Source organism: Girardinichthys multiradiatus, chromosome 18 (assembly GCF_021462225.1).
Source record: "Girardinichthys multiradiatus isolate DD_20200921_A chromosome 18, DD_fGirMul_XY1, whole genome shotgun sequence".
NCBI classification, from domain to species: domain Eukaryota; kingdom Metazoa; phylum Chordata; class Actinopteri; order Cyprinodontiformes; family Goodeidae; genus Girardinichthys; species Girardinichthys multiradiatus.
Window position 1 is genome coordinate 14,611,751 of NC_061810.1, and position 21,569 is coordinate 14,633,319.

General features: G+C 39.3%; 1 protein-coding gene across 5 annotated transcripts in view; it reads right to left on the reverse strand.

Moving 5' to 3' along the window:
* gdpd5b (glycerophosphodiester phosphodiesterase domain containing 5b) overlaps positions 1-21,569 on the reverse strand; it is a 56,662-nt gene that overhangs the window by 9,852 nt on the left and 25,241 nt on the right. For all 5 annotated transcript variants that reach the window (XR_007042237.1, XR_007042238.1, XM_047390689.1 and 2 more), the window contains exons 3-9: positions 9,816-9,919; positions 7,284-7,377; positions 7,115-7,174; positions 5,107-5,205; positions 4,766-4,859; positions 1,495-1,640; positions 468-550 (exon numbers count right to left, since the gene is read on the reverse strand). Coding sequence is in view for 3 of the 5 variants with exons in the window: in XM_047390689.1 (XP_047246645.1) it covers positions 468-550; positions 1,495-1,640; positions 4,766-4,859; positions 5,107-5,205; positions 7,115-7,174; positions 7,284-7,377; positions 9,816-9,919 (680 nt within the window). In the remaining 2 variants the exon portion in view is untranslated. The remainder of the gene's footprint in view (positions 1-467; positions 551-1,494; positions 1,641-4,765; positions 4,860-5,106; positions 5,206-7,114; positions 7,175-7,283; positions 7,378-9,815; positions 9,920-21,569) is intronic.

A 21,569-nucleotide genomic window follows, 5' to 3' on the forward strand; every position in this document is an offset into this window, starting at 1 on the left:
AATTAGAAAACATAAATAAACAGTCAAGCTGAACTAAACACTGCAACTAACTGCAGCTCTAGTACAAGTTGCCCCTGTTCCTCCAAATGTCTAAACTCAGCCAAGCAACTCCTATTATGTTATGCAACCATCTACTGGCTAGAGCTTTACTGAGAAATTAGCTGACGACTAGAATTAGACGATTTTAGCTTGATTGGCCCTGACTGGTGTTTATCAAGGTCAGAAACTCAAAAATCTGATCCTATTCAAATCAGTGAACACACCGTATCTGACGCCACACTCTGTGGTCTGGAAGTTGTTACTGCAGGAAGAAGACCCAAAGTTAGCTGCTTTCAGTATCAACGAGGTGTTTAAAAACGCATTCAAAATGAGCAAAGACCTCAAAGAAGCTAATCTGGAATCTAGGCGGAGATTTGTTTGTGTGGCTTCAGGTTAACTGCTGTGTATTGATCGTTTTGAGTGTGTACCTTATAGTTACGTCAGCCTCCAGTCCGGTGACGTTCATCTGGAGAGCTCGCTGGAAGGACCACAGCGTGTTTTCTGGAGCAAGCTGGACACAGAGTCAGTGATTACAAGTAGGCCTGAAACACCATCATACAGCTAAAAAATACAAAAGAAATTATTCCAAATATGACAGCATGTAGACAAAACAACATACTTCTTCCAGTGAACATGTGGGAATGTTTGCTGTGGATTGCCCTTTAACTGAGGTCAATGTGAGGATCGATACTAAAACATCACTTACTAGAACAACCCCTCCCTTTGAGACCCTGGGAGCAATCAGCTACTGGCTGTGAAATATAGGATAGGAATGCCGCTGTAATCAATAATGAGTCATTCTGGGAAACTGAGTCCTGTGATGTGAACCATTTTGTTTTCCACCCTATTGTTTTTTTTTTTTATCTCCTAGGCTTGCAGAGGCACTCCTAATTTTAGATTCCACTGAGAGGATCGATCGTTTTGCAGAAATAGCACAGAAAGCAGGGGTGTGTCCTAATGTGAGTAACTGCTTTCAGTAGCGTTTTTTTTTTTTCCTTTCCAAGTGTTGCATAACTGTCATGGGCACACCGGGCCATAAATCCTTCCTGCAGCAATAAATCAATCCATGAGGTATCAACACGAAAGTGAAATTGGGTTTTCTGGTACATAAATCTTATTTTATAGAAGCCTTTTTCAATAATTTTCTAATAAGAGCCTTCAATAAACTTTTATAATGCTACCATTGGATTTCAAATCTGTTCATAGGAAATCTACAATCACTTGGGCATTTTTTTCTAACAAACATACAGCAAAATTTAGTAAGCAATTCATTCAGCAGCGATCAGGCAGCAACGGCAAAAACTCCTTTCACATTTGTCGGCTATTTTGTTGAGAAATTAATATAATGGACTGAAAGTAAAAATTATGATGTAAAAGATATGAAAGAAGACCAAACAATTTAAAAACTCTGGTTTACTTTCCCACAATCTGTAAAGCAAAATCGAGGTGACTCACCACAGGGGCTCCCTGGTGGCCAAAAACCTCCGGTCGTGGTTTAAGGGTACTGGGGTCCATGATGCAGGGGGACGTAATATAAAGTGGCAGAACATAGAGGCCCAGTAAGACACTGAGATACAGCAGCACAACCACCACCTGAAAGACTGCCAGACAGAGCACAACGACACCATTTACAGACGGTCTCCATGGTATGATAACCAGCGGATATTTTTAGAAATATGGAATATCTACCCTTATCACAAAAGTTGCCATATTTGTAGGTCTAAAACTGATGCGGGAAACGGCCACAGTGCCTTGCAAAGGTATTCATCCTCTTTGAGCTTTTTCACATTTTGTCACGGCTCAACAAAACATGTCAATGTGATGTATTAGAATTTATGTGATAGACCAACACAAAGTAGTGCATAACTGTGAAGAGGAAAGACTTTTTATTTTCAAATAAAACTTTAGTGTGTCCTTGATTTGTGTCCTAATTCATAAATAGACTCCAGCTCTGTGTTATTTAATGATCCAGCTGTTCTGTGAAGGCCTCAGAGGTTCATCAGAGAACATTAGAGAACAAACAGCATCATGAAGACCAAGGATCATTTAAGGTGCATTTCAAGCAGAGTTAAGTTAAAACAATGTCCTTAGCTTTGAAAAACAGAACATTGTACAATCTTCTGAATGCCAGGCAGCAAGAGCATTTATTTAGAGAGGCAGCCAAGAGACCTATTAAGACTCGTGAGTCAGCTAGGGCTGAAACAATGAATCGAGTTAATCGGATTAATCGATTAGTGATATAATCGTCAACTAATTTAGTAATAGAATAATCGTTAACTGGAACAATACAGACTCTAAAACGTGTCATTTGCTGAAAGAACCAACTCAGAGCAGTAATTAACCCAAAACTGTACAAAAAATATATACATTTTGCATTTAAGATGGAAAAACGTTTTTTGTCTGTAAATATGCTCCATCCAAAACTCCTCAAATGATGTAGCTGTAGCTACATCTGGTTCAAATTCGGTAAAAAGTGTCCTGTTAAGCACCTTTTGCCATCTGATTATTAATCAAAAAACATAGCCGACAGATTAATTAGCAAAATAATCGTTAGTTGCAGCCCTAGATGCAGCTAAATCCAGGATAATCCTGGAAGAAAAGTCTGAATTGGAACGGAGGTTGGCTTTCCGACAGGCTGACATTAAACATACAACTGATATGGTTAATATACAAGCATATTAATGTGTTAGAATGGCCCAGTCAAAGTCCAGCCCTAAACCCCCGTGAGAATCAGCATAGAGATGTGAAGATTTATGTTTTCAGATTTTCTCCACACAATCTATGTTTTTTTTCTTTCCATTTTGTGTTGGTTTGTCACATAAAATCCAGGTAAAATGCATGAAGGGGAATCAATTATTGTAACAGATACTAATCTGTCTGTAGATGTCAAAATCCAACAAGGGTTACTGCATGTTGCAAACTATTTCGTTAGTCTGACCAGATTTCAGAGAGAAACAAACATTTTTGCTGTGTGTTATGTGCCAAGACATGCTACCTTAGGAAGCGGCTGCTGTCATTTTTATGAATATTAATTATTATACAGCAGCTACACACAGCAGCCAAGAAGATACCACTGAGGAGCCAGCTCAGAGCGAACGATTATTGCTGTGAATGTGGGCACCCACGCAAGCCTACACCAACGCATAGGAGGGTGTATTTGTTTCAAGGTCACCTTCAGGGCAGGGTCGAGTGGCCTACTTCTATTACACACAGGAGACTCGTGGATGGCCTTCATCCACCCTCACATCTTTGATTTTCAAACACTGCTCTAAATCACAGCAGTGCCACGTGAGATAACACAACCAAGTTCTTTCTACATCCTCAAATACCCCCAAAAACATGAAGAATAAAGAATGACTGAACATCCCTTTCAATGGTCTTTATTTCCTGCCATAGCGTCTGAGTCACACTGTCAGGTCCAGTATGAAGTCACTCCTTAAAAAAAAGCTGTTATTCACTGAAAGTAAGACTTTAATAGTTATAAACGCATTACAAAAAATGGTGTTACCTCTGAACAAATATGACTGATGAGTGACTCCTTAACCCTGTGCCTTTCAGATGACCTGCTGGAAGGCTTCAGTCACCAGTGCTTTGTATGTGGTGGACACGAAACGTATCATTAGTACATTAAAGATTGGACTGTGATCCAATTAAAGCAAATCAACTTAAAAACAGATGATAACAGCCAAAATAAAGACTTTAATAGTTTAGTAGTAGTTTAAGTCCACAATTTACATCCATCATTCTAAAGCATAAAAGCAACGTTTTCCTATTTGGTGACATTGTTGGAAGTGGATACATAGATTACACTAAATCTCAGCAGCAATAACCGTTTGATGCTAAATACACCAATGTCAATAAGGCCATTAATACCATGGCAGAGCTGCATGTCTTCAAAAAGAGTCCTAGATTCAAGGACAAAACAACCTGCGTCTCTGGAGAGAACAGAAGAGGCTGGAGGAATATTTGCTTTCTCACACACCACAGATGAAGGCCCTGGCCTCTGTCGACACATAATCATTCACCAGCATTTTTCTGTGTGTGTGTGTGTGTGTGTGTGTATGTGAGCAGTGCAGCAGAGACTCATATCACTTCATCACATTAAAACACAGTAACCCTCTGCAATTATTGGCACCTCTCATAACATATGTGTAGAAATAAATACAATAAATGAATCTATTCTTGAGATTACTGAGCAAGTTTAGGTGAGTAGATATTTTCTTGTATTGATTATAAGTAGGTAACAGTTTCTCAAAGCTCTGATCAACTTAAAATTAAAGAAGAATTTTTAAAAACAATTTATCAATAGATACGTTTATTCAATCACAGGAGACTATGGAGACACACAGGATAAACGACTTTGCGCCACACACTCTAAAGGAAAACTTTGAGAAACCAGTTAACTTAATATGCATGTGTTTGGACTGTGAGAGGAAGCTAGAGTACCCAGAGAGAACCTATGCATGCAAGAGGAGAACATGCAAACTCCTTGCAGAAAGGACCTCATCCAGGATTCAAACCCAGGACCTTTTTGTTGCCAACTGCACCACTCAGCAGCACTAAAAATGATACATTAATCCAGGCCTCTGCACAAAGGTGCTTAAATTAGAAATTGGATTTTTTTGCCGATTTTTATGAATTAAGATCAAGCCACAGAATTCAACAATTTTGAGGGCTTTAACAAATTATTACAAGTTGTAATACATGTGGAGGGTGGTAAACATACTTGTTCTTTCTGCTCGGGCAACTTGGCCAGCGACAATCCACGACAGTGCTGTGGCTGCAGCGAGGGCCCCAACGTGCAGGAAGGGACCCGTAGCCTGGGCAGAAAACAGTATACAGACAAATGGAGGCAAAACAAGTAAGAGAGCGGGTCCAACATAGAAAAAGAACAAGAAACAAAGCTGAAAGAGGCAGAGAGGCATGAAATAACCAGTCATTATCCCAGGCCAAGACACTGGTGACACAGGTTAACGCTAAAACCTATAATTTATACAGTTTATACAGTTTTAAATACCAGTTACTGAGGAGAATTTGCATCCACTTCAATTTTGATTTGTGTCTGACCTGCAGGGAGATGGGGATGACATCCCACTCTTGTCCCCAGGTCTGACTGATGGATATTATCCCAACAACAGTGGTGAGTAAAGCAGCAGTTACTCCTATCTGTACAAAAATAAACAAAAGATAAAAAACCCAAAATGATCAGTAAACATTACAGAACAACCCAAAACAGCTTGATTCATTTTATGGCCTAGACAGCATCTGGTAACTTTACAGGTCCTTCTCAAAATATTAGCATATTGTGATAAAGTTCATTATTTTCCATAATGTCATGATGAAAATTTAACATTCATATATTTTAGATTCATTGCACACTAACTGAAATATTTCAGGTCTTTTATTGTCTTAATACGGATGATTTTGGCATACAGCTCATGAAAACCCAAAATTCCTATCTCACAAAATTTGCATATCATTAAAAGGGTCTCTAAACGAGCTATGAACCTAATCATCTGAATCAACGAGTTAACTCTAAACACCTGCAAAAGATTCCTGAGGCCTTTAAAACTCCCAGCCTGGTTCATCACTCAAAACCCCAATCATGGGTAAGACTGCCGACCTGACTGCTGTCCAGAAGGCCACTATTGACACCCTCAAGCAAGAGGGTAAGACACAGAAAGAAATTTCTGAACGAATAGGCTGTTCCCAGAGTGCTGTATTAAGGCACCTCAGTGGGAAGTCTGTGGGAAGAAAAAAGTGTGGCAGAAAACGCTGCACAACGAGAAGAGGTGACCGGACCCTGAGGAAGATTGTGGAGAAGGGCCGATTCCAGACCTTGGGGGACCTGTGGAAGCAGTGGACTGAGTCTTGAGTAGAAACATCCAGAGCCACCGTGCACAGGCGTGTGCAGGAAATGGGCTACAGGTGCCGCATTCCCCAGGTCAAGCCACTTTTGAACCAGAAACAGCGGCAGAAGCGCCTGACCTGGGCTACAGAGAAGCAGCACTGGACTGTTGCTCAGTGGTCCAAAGTACTTTTTTCGGATGAAAGCAAATTCTGCATGTCATTCGGAAATCAAGGTGCCAGAGTCTGGAGGAAGACTGGGGAGAAGGAAATGCCAAAATGCCAGAAGTCCAGTGTCAAGTACCCACAGTCAGTGATGGTCTGGGGTGTCGTGTCAGCTACTGGTGTTGGTCCACTGTGTTATATCAAGGGCAGGGTCAATGCAGCTAGCTATCAGGAGATTTTGGAGCACTTCATGCTTCCATCTGCTGAAAAGCTTTATGGAGATGAAGATTTCATTTTTCAGCACGACCTGGCTCCTGCTCACAGTGCCAAAACCACTGGTAAATGGTTTACTGACCATGGTATCACTGTGCTCAATTGGCCTGCCAACTCTCCTGACCTGAACCCCATAGAGAATCTGTGGGATATTGTGAAAAGAACGTTGAGAGACTCAAGACCCAACACTCTGGATGAGCTAAAGGCCGCTATCGAAGCATCCTGGGCCTCCATAAGACCTCAGCAGTGCCACAGGCTGATTGCCTCCATACCACGCCGCATTGAAGCAGTCATTTCTGCCAAAGGATTCCCGACCAAGTATTGAGTGCATAACTGTACATGATTATTTGAAGGTTGCCGTTTTTTGTATTAAAAACACTTTTCTTTTATTGGTCGGATGAAATATGCTAATTTTGTGAGATAGGAATTTTGGGTTTTCATGAGCTGTATGCCAAAATCATCCGTATGAAGACAATAAAAGACCTGAAATATTTCAGTTAGTGTGCAATGAATCTAAAATATATGAATGTTACATTTCATCATGACATTATGGAAAATAATGAACTTTATCACAATATGCTAATATTTTGAGAAGGACCTGTATTTAACTTCTTGAAAGCCTGCTTTTCCCTGAGCTTTCAGTCTTCGCTTAACATTTAATTTTCAGGATGAGTTGAGCTGACCAGCAACAAATGAAAACATTTGCAAAAACAAGATAAAAAACACAATCCTACGCAAGTTACAACTCAGATAAACATATGCAAAATTCTGCCACCCCCATACACATTACCTTATGAAGCCAGTGCAAATTCAGCTGTTGCCCAAGTGCAACATGGCAAAGTGCTAAAACCTGAAAAGTACAAAAACAAGACACACCCACACAGAGCACAGTTTAAAAATCTCTTGCTCCGCTAGGCCTTATGGGAAGTTCAACACGTTCTTAGCGAGAACACACTGACCATTAAAAATGCAACGTAGGTGAAGCCAGCAGCAGTTGTGGCTAGGATGGGAACAGTTCCATCAGTCCACTCCCCTGAGTGGTTGTACAGGAACCTGCAGAAAAAAAAGAGTTACCAATGTTTCTTTTCAGGATCTTTCATAAACCACATGGAAGCTGTAAAAATGAGAGAAATACAGGATTTAACTGTATTTAATTAACCTGACATCCAATGTAAGCACCATCCTATAAGCTTACAGGAATGACCCGGTATAATGTACAATAGGTGGATAAAAATGTAATCTTATGATTGCCATCCATCCATTCATCCATCCACCATCCATCCATCGGTACACGTGTTTTATTTGTGTGATGATCAGATCTCAATAAATTATGTTAATCTCGTTCTGCTGTCGTTTCGTTCGTTCTCGCTCTTCATTGCAAACATAGACCCAGATAGTGAGCAGTCTCTCCAAACACTGGGAAGAAAAGGAAATTCATCATTTCCATCTCAGCAACCTGGTTTTATGGGAATAACTGGCATTCAGCTACATCTGCTGTGTTACAAATTAAAACAATTTGGTTGGAGTTTCTTAATGACCTTTAACTCAAACAACAGCAGTGATTTTGTGATATTGCTTACAGTGATATTGTAATAATGACAAATTTGCAATATATTGTGCAGCCCTAATGAATCCTTTAGACATTCAGACAATGACTGAGCATCTGAAATCCAATTATTTTTCATCTTATTATTATTATTATTATTTCATCTTTCTAGGCCCATTCATTACCGGAAAAACACTGAAAGTCCATATTTTCCGTAGGCCTTCTTCATATGTCTCTACAAACCTATCAGATGGGATTGAGTCTGATTGCTGTACGTTCACAGATATAAATGTTATCCATGGAAGGTACGTTAATGAGCCAACCACAGATAACAAGCATGATGGTTCCTCTCTTCTTCAGCCAGGAGACCAGGATTTCAGAACAGAGTTTTAATTACAACATCAGTCCTCTAAATGGTTCATGATTGCTTTTCTAACTGGAGCCATAGCTGCCACCCAGTGCACCTTTAAATAAGCCTAGACTCAGAGGGTGGCGCCACTTATTTTAGTTTCTTTCTTAAATCAATTTGAGACCATGAGACTGATTTCCACCACAGAATTGTTTCTGTTTTTAAACAGAGCTAAATAAATGACCAAATAACCCACAGTGACTCATTTTAGTGGGGGTACTAGAGTTAGTTCGTTTTGAAGACTTTGATTACAACACTCAGGAGGCCAAGGTTTAATTATAGTTAATAATTTCATTGCAAGATGATTTTTGCAACTATTTTTGTCACTTTGTAACTTTCTGTTCCCTTTTTAAAGCTTTAAGAGTAAAACATGCCCCACTGATTTATGAGCGTATTTTTAACCAATCCCTCCCTTTCTCTCTGTCTCTCACACACACAGCTTTACATATAATTACATTTTGCTCACAGCTGTAACACTCCGGAGAGTAAGACTGGGTACAAATACGAACACAGCTGCAGAAAGAGCAGGCGTGTTTTCTGCCACGTCAGCCACAGCCTGAAGTATTAATCACATGTAAAGCCTTATCAGTAATTTAGGAGGAATGAGGCCTCCTGTGAGAGCCTCTGCAGATGGGCTGGGTGTCTCCATGTGGCTAGCACATTTAATATGAAACCAGAGACCCCATTGCTCTGATTATCAGCAGGAAGAAACAAAATCACTTGGCCAAAAAAAAAAAAAAAAGAGATAAGCATCCATAAACAAACTAGTTACTGCTGTTGAAACTGCGCTTGGAATTGATTTGGGAGCCTCAAAAAACAACGAATCAGAAAAAAGTAAACCAATAAACACCAAAAACAAGTAAAAGTAGAAGTAAAATTACACCATCACTACAATACTGGGGTACAGATCCATAAGAGTGCAATGGAGAAGAAGGACATTATTAAAAGGAGAAAGTGACTTTCCAGATGTCCCTTAGAGTGGAAGGATGGGGGATGGGAAAGGATGTATGAGCAGTAACCATTGTTCATCACAGCCTGTTAAATCTCTAATAAACAAACTATGTACAATTATAAACCTAAATAAATGATATGCACACCACATGTGGTGAATCAATATATAATTCTATGAATGTGTCCAATTTTTAGCATTTAATCTTCATTTAGCTTTGTGAATTTGAAGGTTAATAAATTTATTCATTTTACTATCAAAATACAACTAAAAAGCTGCCTAAAGCTGCTGTTTAATGAAGGTTTATTTTGTGGTACAAGGAAAATCTAGTACGCATGTCATCCTATAAACTTGTTGAGTGATGTACAGTACAGGAAACGTTGGATGAGCCATCTCTCTTATGTAATGCTGTAATCTATAGAGGGCTTGGTGGTCTCTGCTCAGATTAAGGATGAGGAGAGATTAAAGCCCTGATTTAGGAAGTCAACAAGTATGACCAGAATGTGCCCATTCAAAAACAATATGCTGTCGGGCTGATGGCTTCAACCTTGACCTAACCGAAACACTCGGGTCCACGGAGTACTCACCAGTTGAACTCGTTGTAGTCGTTGTCTGCCTCCCACCAGAAGTAGGACCAGACGAGCAGCAGAGAGAAGGTGAAGAGGAGGATGAGAGACCACAGCAGCTCCCACTAGGTTTCCAAAAACATAAAGACAAAAAAAATAAATCATCCGTCCTGTACTTCTGCCACATTGTGACAAGATGACAGTTTATTAGTTACGAACGTTACAAGACGTGCACCGAGAAACCGGCTGGCGACTGGAATCGACTGATTTCACACCTGATGAGCCATGAGAGGTGATGGGTGATGACTATTTTCAGTATCAATGAGGTGTTTAAAAAAAGAAGTGTGAAGAAGCACAGAAGTTGTAAGACACGTCTAGAAAGAAAAAGGCATTTCCTATGAAGGCAAGTGTGCTTTTCACTCAGCCTCTCTCCTTTTAATAGGGAGTAAGACATCAGCAAATAAGAAGCTAATGTTTGACAGCAAAGGTAATATCAGGGTCTAGTTACTCCACATAGAATAATATTTACCGTTAGTAATGCCAGCCAGATTAAACACTAACATAGGATGCTAAAGATAAAATAAGATAGACTTTATTGACCACTATGGAGAAATTCACTGATGGTGGTCAGAGGGCTCGGTGGCGTTGATTGTATGGCAGCCCTACTTCTGTCAGTCCGCCACAGGGCAGCTGTGGCTACAATGTAGCTCACCGTCATCAGTGTGTGAATGGGTGGATGACTGATTGTAGTGTAAAGCGATTTGGGGTCCTCTGAATTGATAAAACGCTATACAAATGCAGGCCATTTACCATTACTAGACACAATGTCACCTCTTTATTATATTTCTTTTTACAATAATAAAATAATGAATAAAAATGTGAAACACTACAGCTCTCTGGCACATATGGTGTGACATCGCTTCTGGTCCCAATATGAATAAAGATCATTCACGACAGGAAGCCTGCTTAAGACTCCTGTGTTACAATAAATTACCTGTTGTGTACTTTGGATTCTGTAGAAAAATATTAAATATCCTATAAAGGCATATTATATGTTCAGGTATGATCAGCTGTCATTTGTCCTGTAATTCTTCTGTAGAGGACTTTATGGTATTTGTAGATTTCCACCCATACAAAGAGAGACAGCTCTGTAAAATCCACTGTTGCCTGAAAAAGAGGTTATTCATTTAAAGTTCTTAAAGAAAATTTGCAGGTCAGCTGCACAAAACACTACGACTGGAGATCAGCCACAAAAATCTCTGATTGGTGCATCTTCAGTTAAAGAATATTGCCAGAGTTAGTAAATATAACCTGATGAGATGTTCAACTCAAACTTTACAGAGGTAGCTGAAAGACTTTCAGCATTTTAACTTCCTTTTGATTGGAATACGAAGTCAGGCTGATAACTCACCTCTGCTGAGAGTATTCCCTTCTACGTTTTGCTCATTATAAAGGAACAACTTTTAATAACCTCACATGTTGCCCCAACTAATTGCTGTCCTTGTTACTCTTGAGCTTATACCAATGGACCACATATTCAGATAGAAACAGAAAGAAATCCACGTGGGGGTCAAACTAGAGAGGATACGTGCATGCAGGGATGCTTATTTACATAAAAGATGGTTATAATACAATAACCTTTTGACCTTTTCTACAAGCAGAATAAAAAGCCTATCACTTCACTCTGAGCACTCAGTATGCATTTGGAAATCTGCCAAATTCATTTATAATCTTATCAGACTGCATGTTTATGGGGACCCGGACTGCAGTGTCAAGAGAAAGTCACTTGGTTAAGCAAACTAAACATATGAGCATGAATGCAGCTCTGCTGAGCACCAAGGATGTACATTACTACATTACTACACATGTACCAGTAATGGTTAGGTTTAGGGTAAGGGTCAGGGTCAGGCCGTATAACTGAATGGAAGTCAATACAAAGTCCCCACAAGGATAGAGAAGCCCAAGCTGTGTGTGTGTGTGTGTGTGTGGAGTGCTTTTTTTTAACAACATGTAAACATATTTTAAACGTTTTATTTAAACCTCCTACACCATGTAAGGTCTAAAGGGTTTGAGTTTCTGAAACAATTTCAACTAGAGATGTTTTTATCTCTATGATCTCTTTATGATTTAAAAAAAAAATTTTACAAATGTTTTCCTCTCACTTCAACGTTCAGATAAGGATGTGAGAGAAGGTCTGTGGTTTAATGGGGAGACACTAAGGCCCATTTGCGAGTAGGAAGAATTTTTTTTTAACTTGGTGATCATGTTTTTGAAGATATAAAGTACAATAGGAAAGAAAGCATATTTAATCCTATGCTCAAACCTTTTATAATCATAAAGCTGTATGGTCCTATCTTTACAAAAATAATCTTGTAGAAAAATACAGAATACAGAGAGGCTATCCAGGTCGCTGTTGCCCCAAAACTGTAAGTGTCAACGTCCCTGATGAGGAAGCATCGACACCAGTTCCCATGGTCCTTAATCCCTACTGGGAACACGTGGGACTGGCGACCTTGTCCAAAGATGACATTGTTCTCCCTTTCACCCCCACTGCACGCTTTCCTCTGGATAAAGATAGAGGACACCTGGGAAATCTGTGCCATTCCAGTCAATACTGACAATCACACATACAGATATTTTACACTAAGACCCACTGCTATATTTTTGGGAATCTGGTATTTTTACAATGATACAGCACCTTCCACCACAAAAATAAAAAAAACAAGCTTTGAAATGAATAGTTGTTATGGAGAAGTAGTGATCCCAGGATGTTACCGTTTGCTGCAGAGGCGTTTTCATCTCCCCAACCACCCTCCTCCTCCTCAATGGGTGCTGTAGCAAGATAAAATTGGGTTCTTTTCTATCTTGATTGTTTTCCACAGTCTCTATTATTTTAAATGTTTTACCTGTTCAGGTCATTAGATATTTTCTCGAAGCCATTTCTGGACACATTATGATCAGCATACATGTACTCAACTTGAAAACCCATGTGTTCCCATCTTTCTCATTTTGAGGAGAGGCTAATAGAAACTGGCCTCCATGTCGGACTATATTTATGTGCTAGGAAAGCAGAAAGTCTTGGATAATTACTTAGAAGTACATCAAGACTCTGATCAACATAAAAAGTTAAATAAAACATTTAAAAAATACAGATGTTTGTTAAGAGAAGTTGATGTAACATTTTATCCCAACACTGAATAAATGAAAAAGATGGATTTATCTGAGAGGGATTTGTGCTACTGCAATAAACAATTAATTTTATGGCTTTTTAAATATTCATCAGGGTCCCAACAATTTTGTTCCATAATCCATTAAATTTCAGCCCAGTGGTCTCAAAGAACTCAGAGTGAGATTATTCTGATGTTGTTCTGGTAGAGTCTTATTTAATTTCTGCATGACTAGAAACACATTTTGTTACATGTAATATTCTCTCATATTCTGTTCCTCTTTTGTAACACACTCTACAGTAAAGCTGGAGCAGGCTGACACGATTTGGTCTGCCCTGGTAATTTCCCATCAACCTTCTGCATGACTGGCTTTTTATTCCAGTACAAGATTACGTACGAGGCAGTGACAGAGCAACAGCAGACAATCTATTGGAAGACAACGAACCTTGGAAGATTAAAAGTGTATGCAGACAGAAATATAAACTATGCTATGCTTCTAGTTCTTTATATATAAATATGGGATTAAACTGTAGGTAATTCAAAAATGTAGATAACCTTTTAGATCACTTACAGACCCTTATCCTCCACTCCAAAACTATGCTGCTTTTACAACTGAAATGTTTTAAATTAACCAACTCAATTTTTATACATTAAAAATTATCACAAAATGAGGAATGCAGCAGAAAATGAGTCTGTTGTACAAAGATGGATGAAATGCACCGAGTTAAATTTCTGTGGAGCTTGTTAACACTGCAGTTAAAGCCACGTTTGGAGATTTCTGCAGGTCCCCTCCCCCACCTGTTACTGCACACTAACAAATATTTCTCTTGCTTAAAACAAGGACGAAGTTGGCTGTCTGGGTAGCCATTGCATGCAAACCTACAGAGACCATCAACATCATTAAGGTAACACTTATTTAAAAAGTACAGTTGGCAGGTAGGCATCGGCATTGTGTTAAGCAGCCAAGTGCAGCCAAGTGCAGATCCTCTGACTGATTCATCAGAAAAAATCTGCTTTTTATACACCCAGTGCTATGTTATAAAGAGGACATAGACAAAGATGTAGCACTTCCTGCAGAGTGTTGCTGAGAAATTCAGATGGACTTTATTTCATATGTAACCCATGTCTTCCACCACTGTCTAAATCGGTTTAGAAAATCCTTGTTTTAGCTAAAACCCTGCTTTAGCTGAAAGTGACTCTGAATTTTATCCCAGCACTTTCTTTGTCTGAAGTTGAATTTAATCCTTGATTCATCAAAATGTCTTAAGTTGAAAGAAATTGATAAATCATTACCATGAGAGCATGATAGGTGGCTTTAAAAAGAGAGTCTGTCAACAAAATATTATAGAGAGCTCAGAATGTGAGGTTAAACAGGTTGAAATTGGTGTCATGAACAACCAACACATACATGTGGATTCTAGGTAGGGCTGCATCATATTAGAAAATCTTGCAATGGCAATAGAAGTGGTAAATATTGTAATGGTTATATCAGGTTTGATACATGCCTACTTTCTTCTGTCCTCTCTTTACTATAAAGTTTAAGGTAATTGTCCTAAAACTGGACTGCACCAGTGCTTCACACTGACGAAATATTAGAAGAAATGTGAAAGCACGTTAAAGTAATATAGGGTCACAAACACTTGCTTCATCTGGGGAATTTTCTTCTGTAATAAAGTTATTTTATTAAGACAGAAGTTGCCTTGGTAGGGAGAAATTTTTCATTTAAGCTCGTCTGCCAATTAAAGCAATGCTTTAGAGTGGCCATAACCAACAACCATACAGGACAAAACAACAAGAATCTAATAAACTGCTAGATGAGATTACTTTTCTTTCTGTCTGAATATTTCTATTTGTCTTTAGTGGCTCAGTCCAGTACAGCAGATTGTATCTGAAGCAAGCAAGACTGCATTTAATAAAGAAGCTTATTGGACTGGTCCCATGCATCTGCAGCAATGCTCTTATGGTTTAGAAATCAGTTAACATGGGAACTCAAAGAACACTTCCTTCGTTTTAGGAGGAGTTTTTTAGCCAGAGAAGATCTGAGCAGCGTGCAAGGTTAGATGAAAAGACGAAGCACTTGGTAATAATTCTGTTTTAGCAAAGACTTCATAAAAGGATCACCGAGGGGGTGGGGGGGTGTTGGTTGTATGGTAAAATCCTTCAGAAATCTACAGCATCGATAATCTAATGCCATTAGTGGGCTTGTGGTCATTTGATGCGTAAACACGTACCAGTTCATTAGAACGCTTATATATTAGTTAATAGAGAGGTATGCTGAACGTTCTAGATGTTACATTTGTGTGTAAATGTTTTGTGCCATTTGCTATAATCGACTGTTCTTACTTTCCTTGTGAGGGTAACAAATACTTACCATAAACACAGATTCTATCTCAACATACCAAGACTGCCTAACAACAATACAGGCAGATAGCTTCTTTTAAGCAGAAGCTCAAATGCCTTTGTCTCCAGCGCCTCTGGACTTGCCATGTCAATCACTTGTCACATTCCTGAGCATAACCAGATAAGTCCCTGGCATTTCCAAAGCTGCCCTGCACAACTGGAGCTCAGCTGCACAGCTATGAACACAATAATAACAGTGCCGCTTTTATTTGCTCCGAAGGTGCACAAACGTCCTGTCTTTTAATTACTGCTCAACAGATGTGATGCTGAGAATATTCAGGCACTTACTGAATGTCCAGATGAAGTTACAGGTACCAAGGCACACGGGATCCACTGCAAGTGATACAAGCCTGAACAGTATTATAGTTAAGGTAGGTTACAACATGATGAAAACCAATAAAGGTATTAAAAGTAGGCATTCTTTAATCCTCCACAATAGGCATTATGAGGTATCTGGTATTCAAGTAAAGCAAGTTTTTAAAACGTTTCAAACCCACTAGAACATTTTTTCACACAGTCTTACGAGTCCTTTTATTGGGACGCCAGAGAGTGCTGGAGCGACACTCTCTCAGCTGTTGCTGCCTCCTGTCCGTCAGCTGGCTGAAAAGGACTAATATATCATTTCCTCGCTTAGAAGAAAACACATTCCCATGTCTCTAAATATTGTCCAGACAGTTATGTTGTGGGAACTCAAGGAGTGAAACTCATTTATCCTATTATGAGAATATGTCAACATTTTATGCCAGCTAATCAGATTGCGCAACTAATCTAATAGCTAATTTCAGCTTGGTAAAAGACCAGAACTATAACAAAGCAGGTGCTTACTCAAAACATAAATCTAAATTACAATGAATAAATGGTATTACATTATTATAACTATAATCTGTTATTTTAGCAGCAGTAGATATAACTCATGCTTTTCTGCTTTAAATAAAAGCAGTTCGATTGAAGTAAACACATCAATTGTTGTGAAACCATATTACTATTATATATTTCCACTCAAAGTTATCATACCGCCCACAGGGAAGGGCAATATGGACCTAAAATTTAATCACAATATCTTGTGGTATTTATTGCAATAGCAACAAAAGTGACAATAACATGCATTTATAAATTCTGTCTTTTTGGTTAGAAATCTCTCTCTGCATACCATCAGAGCACAACGAAACAAACACTGCTCCAAAAATAAAGGTTACACTGCCTTCTTCCACACACCAATTACATTAAGTAACGCATACAGCTAATGTGATAAATGAAAATCTTTATAAACGACATCAAAATCTCTTTCGGATGGTACCAGCACCAGATTTTAACATGTTTTGAAGTTGGACCTAAATTCCTCTTCCTTTACAGACCATATTGAGGAGGTCACACAAAACTGCAATAATACAGAATTTAACTAACTTTAGGAATTAAAAATACAGTTTATCATCGGTGACTTACTGAGAGTAAAATTATGAAGCTTTAAGATGATACTATAAAATCAAGGATCAGACTAACGTCCAAGTGACAAATAAGTGAGATGCCAAAAAAAAGGCATATTTGAATTCTTCTTGCTAAATATGGTTGTAAAACCCGCTGCTACACAAAGCAGACAAACCAAACCAAACTTTCACTATGCTGTAGCAACCAAATGAGTAAAAGCAGATTGCAGTTTTTGGTGAAAGAAGACCAGAAGATCTTTGTTCAGTGAAGGGTGAGAAACTTTGCTCCTATTTTTGAAGCCTTTGTGTGACTGAATGGTAAAGACAGGCTAAATGGAAATTCTCTCAATTATTACTGAGGCCAGATCGGCTTCCACTGCATGACGTGAGCCGTCTTCCTACAAAACACCTTGAACACAGAAAGAAGCAGCACCACTGACACCTGGTTGGTCTAAATGTCTCGCTGCAACGAACAGAGATAAAACAACAAAGACGTTGTATAATCCACTTATAGATTATGAATGAGTCCAGCTGTAGTTCTAACATGAGATTCTTCCTTCTCACGCCTATGGGATTAGATCAGGTACAGTTACACGTACATGATACCACTCCGTGATTGGTCAAGTTTGCTTACCGGGATGTTTAAAGAACCTGCCCAATATGACATCACCTCTACTCGAGCCAAGATCCATTCTCAGAAGAAAGACAGGGACGTGCCTGGGCAGCCACTGAACTAACCAGACAAAATTATTTCCACAATTGAGGGTTTTTAATTAAGCCCATACACTACAGGTCCTTCTCAAAATATTAGCATATTGTGATAAAGTTCATTATTTTCCATAATGTCATGATGAAAATTTAACATTCATATATTTTAGATTCATTGCACACTAACTGAAATATTTCAGGTCTTTTATTGTCTTAATACGGATGATTTTGGCATACAGCTCATGAAAACCCAAAATTCCTATCTCACAAAATTAGCATATCATTAAAAGGGTCTCTAAACGAGCTATGAACCTAATCATCTGAATCAACGAGTTAACTCTAAACACCTGCAAAGGATTCCTGAGGCCTTTAAAACTCCCAGCCTGGTTCATCACTCAAAACCCCAATCATGGGTAAGACTGCCGACCTGACTGCTGTCCAGAAGGCCACTATTGACACCCTCAAGCAAGAGGGTAAGACACAGAAAGAAATTTCTGAACGAATAGGCAGTTCCCAGAGTGCTGTATCAAGGCACCTCAGTGGGAAGTCTGTGGGAAGGAAAAAGTGTGGCAGAAAACGCTGCACAACGAGAAGAGGTGACCGGACCCTGAGGAAGATTGTGGAGAAGGGCCGATTCCAAACCTTGGGGGACCTGCGGAAGCAGTGGACTGAGTCTGGAGTAGAAACATCCAGAGCCACCGTGCACAGGCGTGTGCAGGAAATGGGCTACAGGTGCCGCATTCCCCAGACCTGGGCTACAGAGAAGCAGCACTGGACTGTTGCTCAGTGGTCCAAAGTACTTTTTTTGGATGAAAGCAAATTCTGCATGTCATTCAGAAATCAAGGTGCCAGAGTCTGGAGGAAGACTGGGGAGAAGGAAATGCCAAAATGCCAGAAGTCCAGTGTCAAGTACCCACAGTCAGTGATGGTCTGGGGTGCCGTGTCAGCTGCTGGTGTTGGTCCACTGTGTTTTATCAAGGGCAGGGTCAATGCAGCTAGCTATCAGGAGATTTTGGAGCACTTCATGCTTCCATCTGCTGAAAAGCTTTATGGGGATGAAGATTTCATTTTTCAGCACGACCTGGTACCTGCTCACAGTGCCAAAACCACTGGTAAATGGTTTACTGACCATGGTATCACTGTGCTCAATTGGCCTGCCAACTCTCCTGACCTGAACCCCATAGAGAATCTGTGGGATATTGTGAAGAGAACGTTGAGAGACTCAAGACCCAACACTCTGGATGAGCTAAAGGCCGCTATCGAAGCATCCTGGGCCTCCATAAGACCTCAGCATTGCCACAGGCTGATTGCCTCCATGCCACGCCGCATTGAAGCAGTAATTTCTGCAAAAGGATTCCCGACCAAGTATTGAGTGCATAACTGTACATGATTATTTGAAGGTTGACATTTTTTGTATTAAAAACACTTTTCTTTTATTGGTCGGATGAAATATGCTAATTTTGTGAGATAGGAATTTTGGGTTTTCATGAGCTGTATGCCAAAATCATCTGTATTAAGACAATAAAAGACCTGAAATATTTCAGTTAGTGTGCAATGAATCTAAAATATATGAATATTAAATTTTCATCATGACATTATGGAAAATAATGAACTTTATCACAATAAGCTAATATTTTGAGAAGGACCTGTATATTCCTTTTTTTTCTAGAATCAGCAGGTCAACAGTTTATTTCTCCATTTTTGCAAATTCCTGAAAGCAACAAAACAAGGCGCAACAAACAAGGTCTGAGCGCACCTAATGACCTTTAAAACGAACCCGTTACTTTACTGCAGAGCATGTAAACAAGACAAAGAAAAACTGTCTTATTGAACCTAGTGAAAGGAAACGGACTGCACTTTGCATGTGCTGACTGATTGTTCCCTGCACTCCAGAAGCGCTGTCGAACACCAGCCGGTCAAAGCAGAGAATGAGCACCGTGGATAAGCAATCCTCACACAGCACTTTTCAGTAGGCCTAAAAGATAACCACTTGAGATAGGAAACAGATCCCCGTGGTGTCTAGTTTCAACCATACAGGAAGCAGGAAAAACATATATACTTTTGTACTGAGCTATGGTTGCTTTATGAAAGGCTGTTAAAGCTAAGATTGAACCTGCCTGTGTCATTTGTGCCTTATATTTATTGTAGGTCGACCCCTTCATTAGTAGAGCAGTCTGTTTACCAGTTGACATGACTATTATTGATGTCCGAGGTTTCTGCTGTTCACCAGAATGTGGGTATAAATAAATAATCCAGCCCAGTGTCTGAGTGCACTGGAGAGCACATGCAGAGTTTATTGCGCCAACACAACCTGTGTGTCCTTCCTAAATAGCAAAGGAAGATCGCAGGACGAATGGATAATCTAGTTCGTGTTGTAATGCATCCAACACCAGAAAACACGACGATGGAGGAGCCACATCTTCAAATGTGATCAAATCTATCCAACTCTTGTCAAAACGTTAAATCAGATATGTAAAAGACAATTTTATCTCATCTTTAATGATAAACTACTTGTATTCTAGAGAAGGAACTGCCATCAGTGCCATTAAACTTTGTTTTTGTTTATAATGTTTATAGATAAAAATAAATGTGATGTCTGTTCAGAATGTAAAGTGGCAGGATACGTTCTGAACCAACTCTAACATGAACCCATTTAACACAAGAAAATACACTTTAAATACTTTAAATTTACTCTTTAAATGCAGGTAATTGTTGAAGATGTAACCAGCAGTGAAGTAAAATACACTCCAACTAAGGTAAGCCTAAGTAAACGTAAAGCGAACTACGCTCACATCGGTCCATTTTTGCCTTATGGTCCACACAGCTGGGGTTTTTTTGTTGTTTGTTTTGTATTTAAATCAAAATAAGAATAACATTTAAAGATGGAAGAAAACAAATAGCTTTTAATGGAGGAGAGGCTGCATGTAGCGACGATGGGTAGAATGCAGTGAGACAAAGGCTGCGTAGCTGAACTTCAAGCTAACCTGCAGGAGAGTAATTCATCGCTGTTCTCTTGGATAACAGGCTGCAGTTTTTACAGCTGGAAATACACACACACCATGTACACCAGCGAGTGTGCTTTTGTTTATGACCAAAGCAATGTTTCAGAATGAAGCTGGAGGTACTAACGGGCTGGGATGTGATTCTATGGACAAGACAAAGCCGCGGGTCTGCTGCAAAATCTATTACCCAAGCGTCAATGGAAGTGTTGAAGACTAGCACAGCAAGAAGGAAAACAAACAGACTATGGACACAACCTGTTGGAGAGACACTGCTGACCAGGGATTCTTGACAGATTTCTTTGGTAAATCCTTGAAGAAGCTGCTGCCCCCCAAAGTCCTTTTTGATCTCCTAACATCTAACAGGAGTAAATCCTTCCTCAATATCATCTGTACAGGACACACTTTGCTTTATGACATGACACGCGAAAAACCTAATAAATTGTCTAAAAAGCTCTCCTTTTTAGTAAGTAACAAAATCCTATAGATATACATTCAAGCACTCCCAGGTACACAATCTTCTATTTATTTAGAAAATCTTCCGTTTCCATCTTTTTTCTAATGATAACACTAATATGGCTTCGAGTCTTTGTAGCCAAGATTTTAAAGCATATTTGCATAGGATTCGCTGTAAAATGTAAAAAACACCAAAGTAAAACATGTTTTTCAATAGGGGCGGTAATAAAATCTAAACAGCAGCATCACTCCACAGATCTCTCCTGCAGGCCAGCTGGGTAACTATTGTGGAAAACCCTCCTGACACAACAAGATAATCAGGTCCCATTCATTTCCAGCCTGAAGCGAGCCCATGTGCACAATTGAGGGTGTACACAGCTTCCAATTATCTTCAGAGATAATCATGGAAAGCAGAGAACGCTCATCAATTCACCAATAATGTAACCAACCAGTCAACCAATGGGTTTCTCACCCAGAGAACACAGCTTTACCATAGGCAAAAGTAATATATATCTGATAGGAAGCAAATATGATGCAGTAAGCTCAGTCATAATTTATTATTAGTAAACTAAAATATTTATAGTTCACAGTTCTCACAAAAAGTGGGCTGTTTTTGCTTTT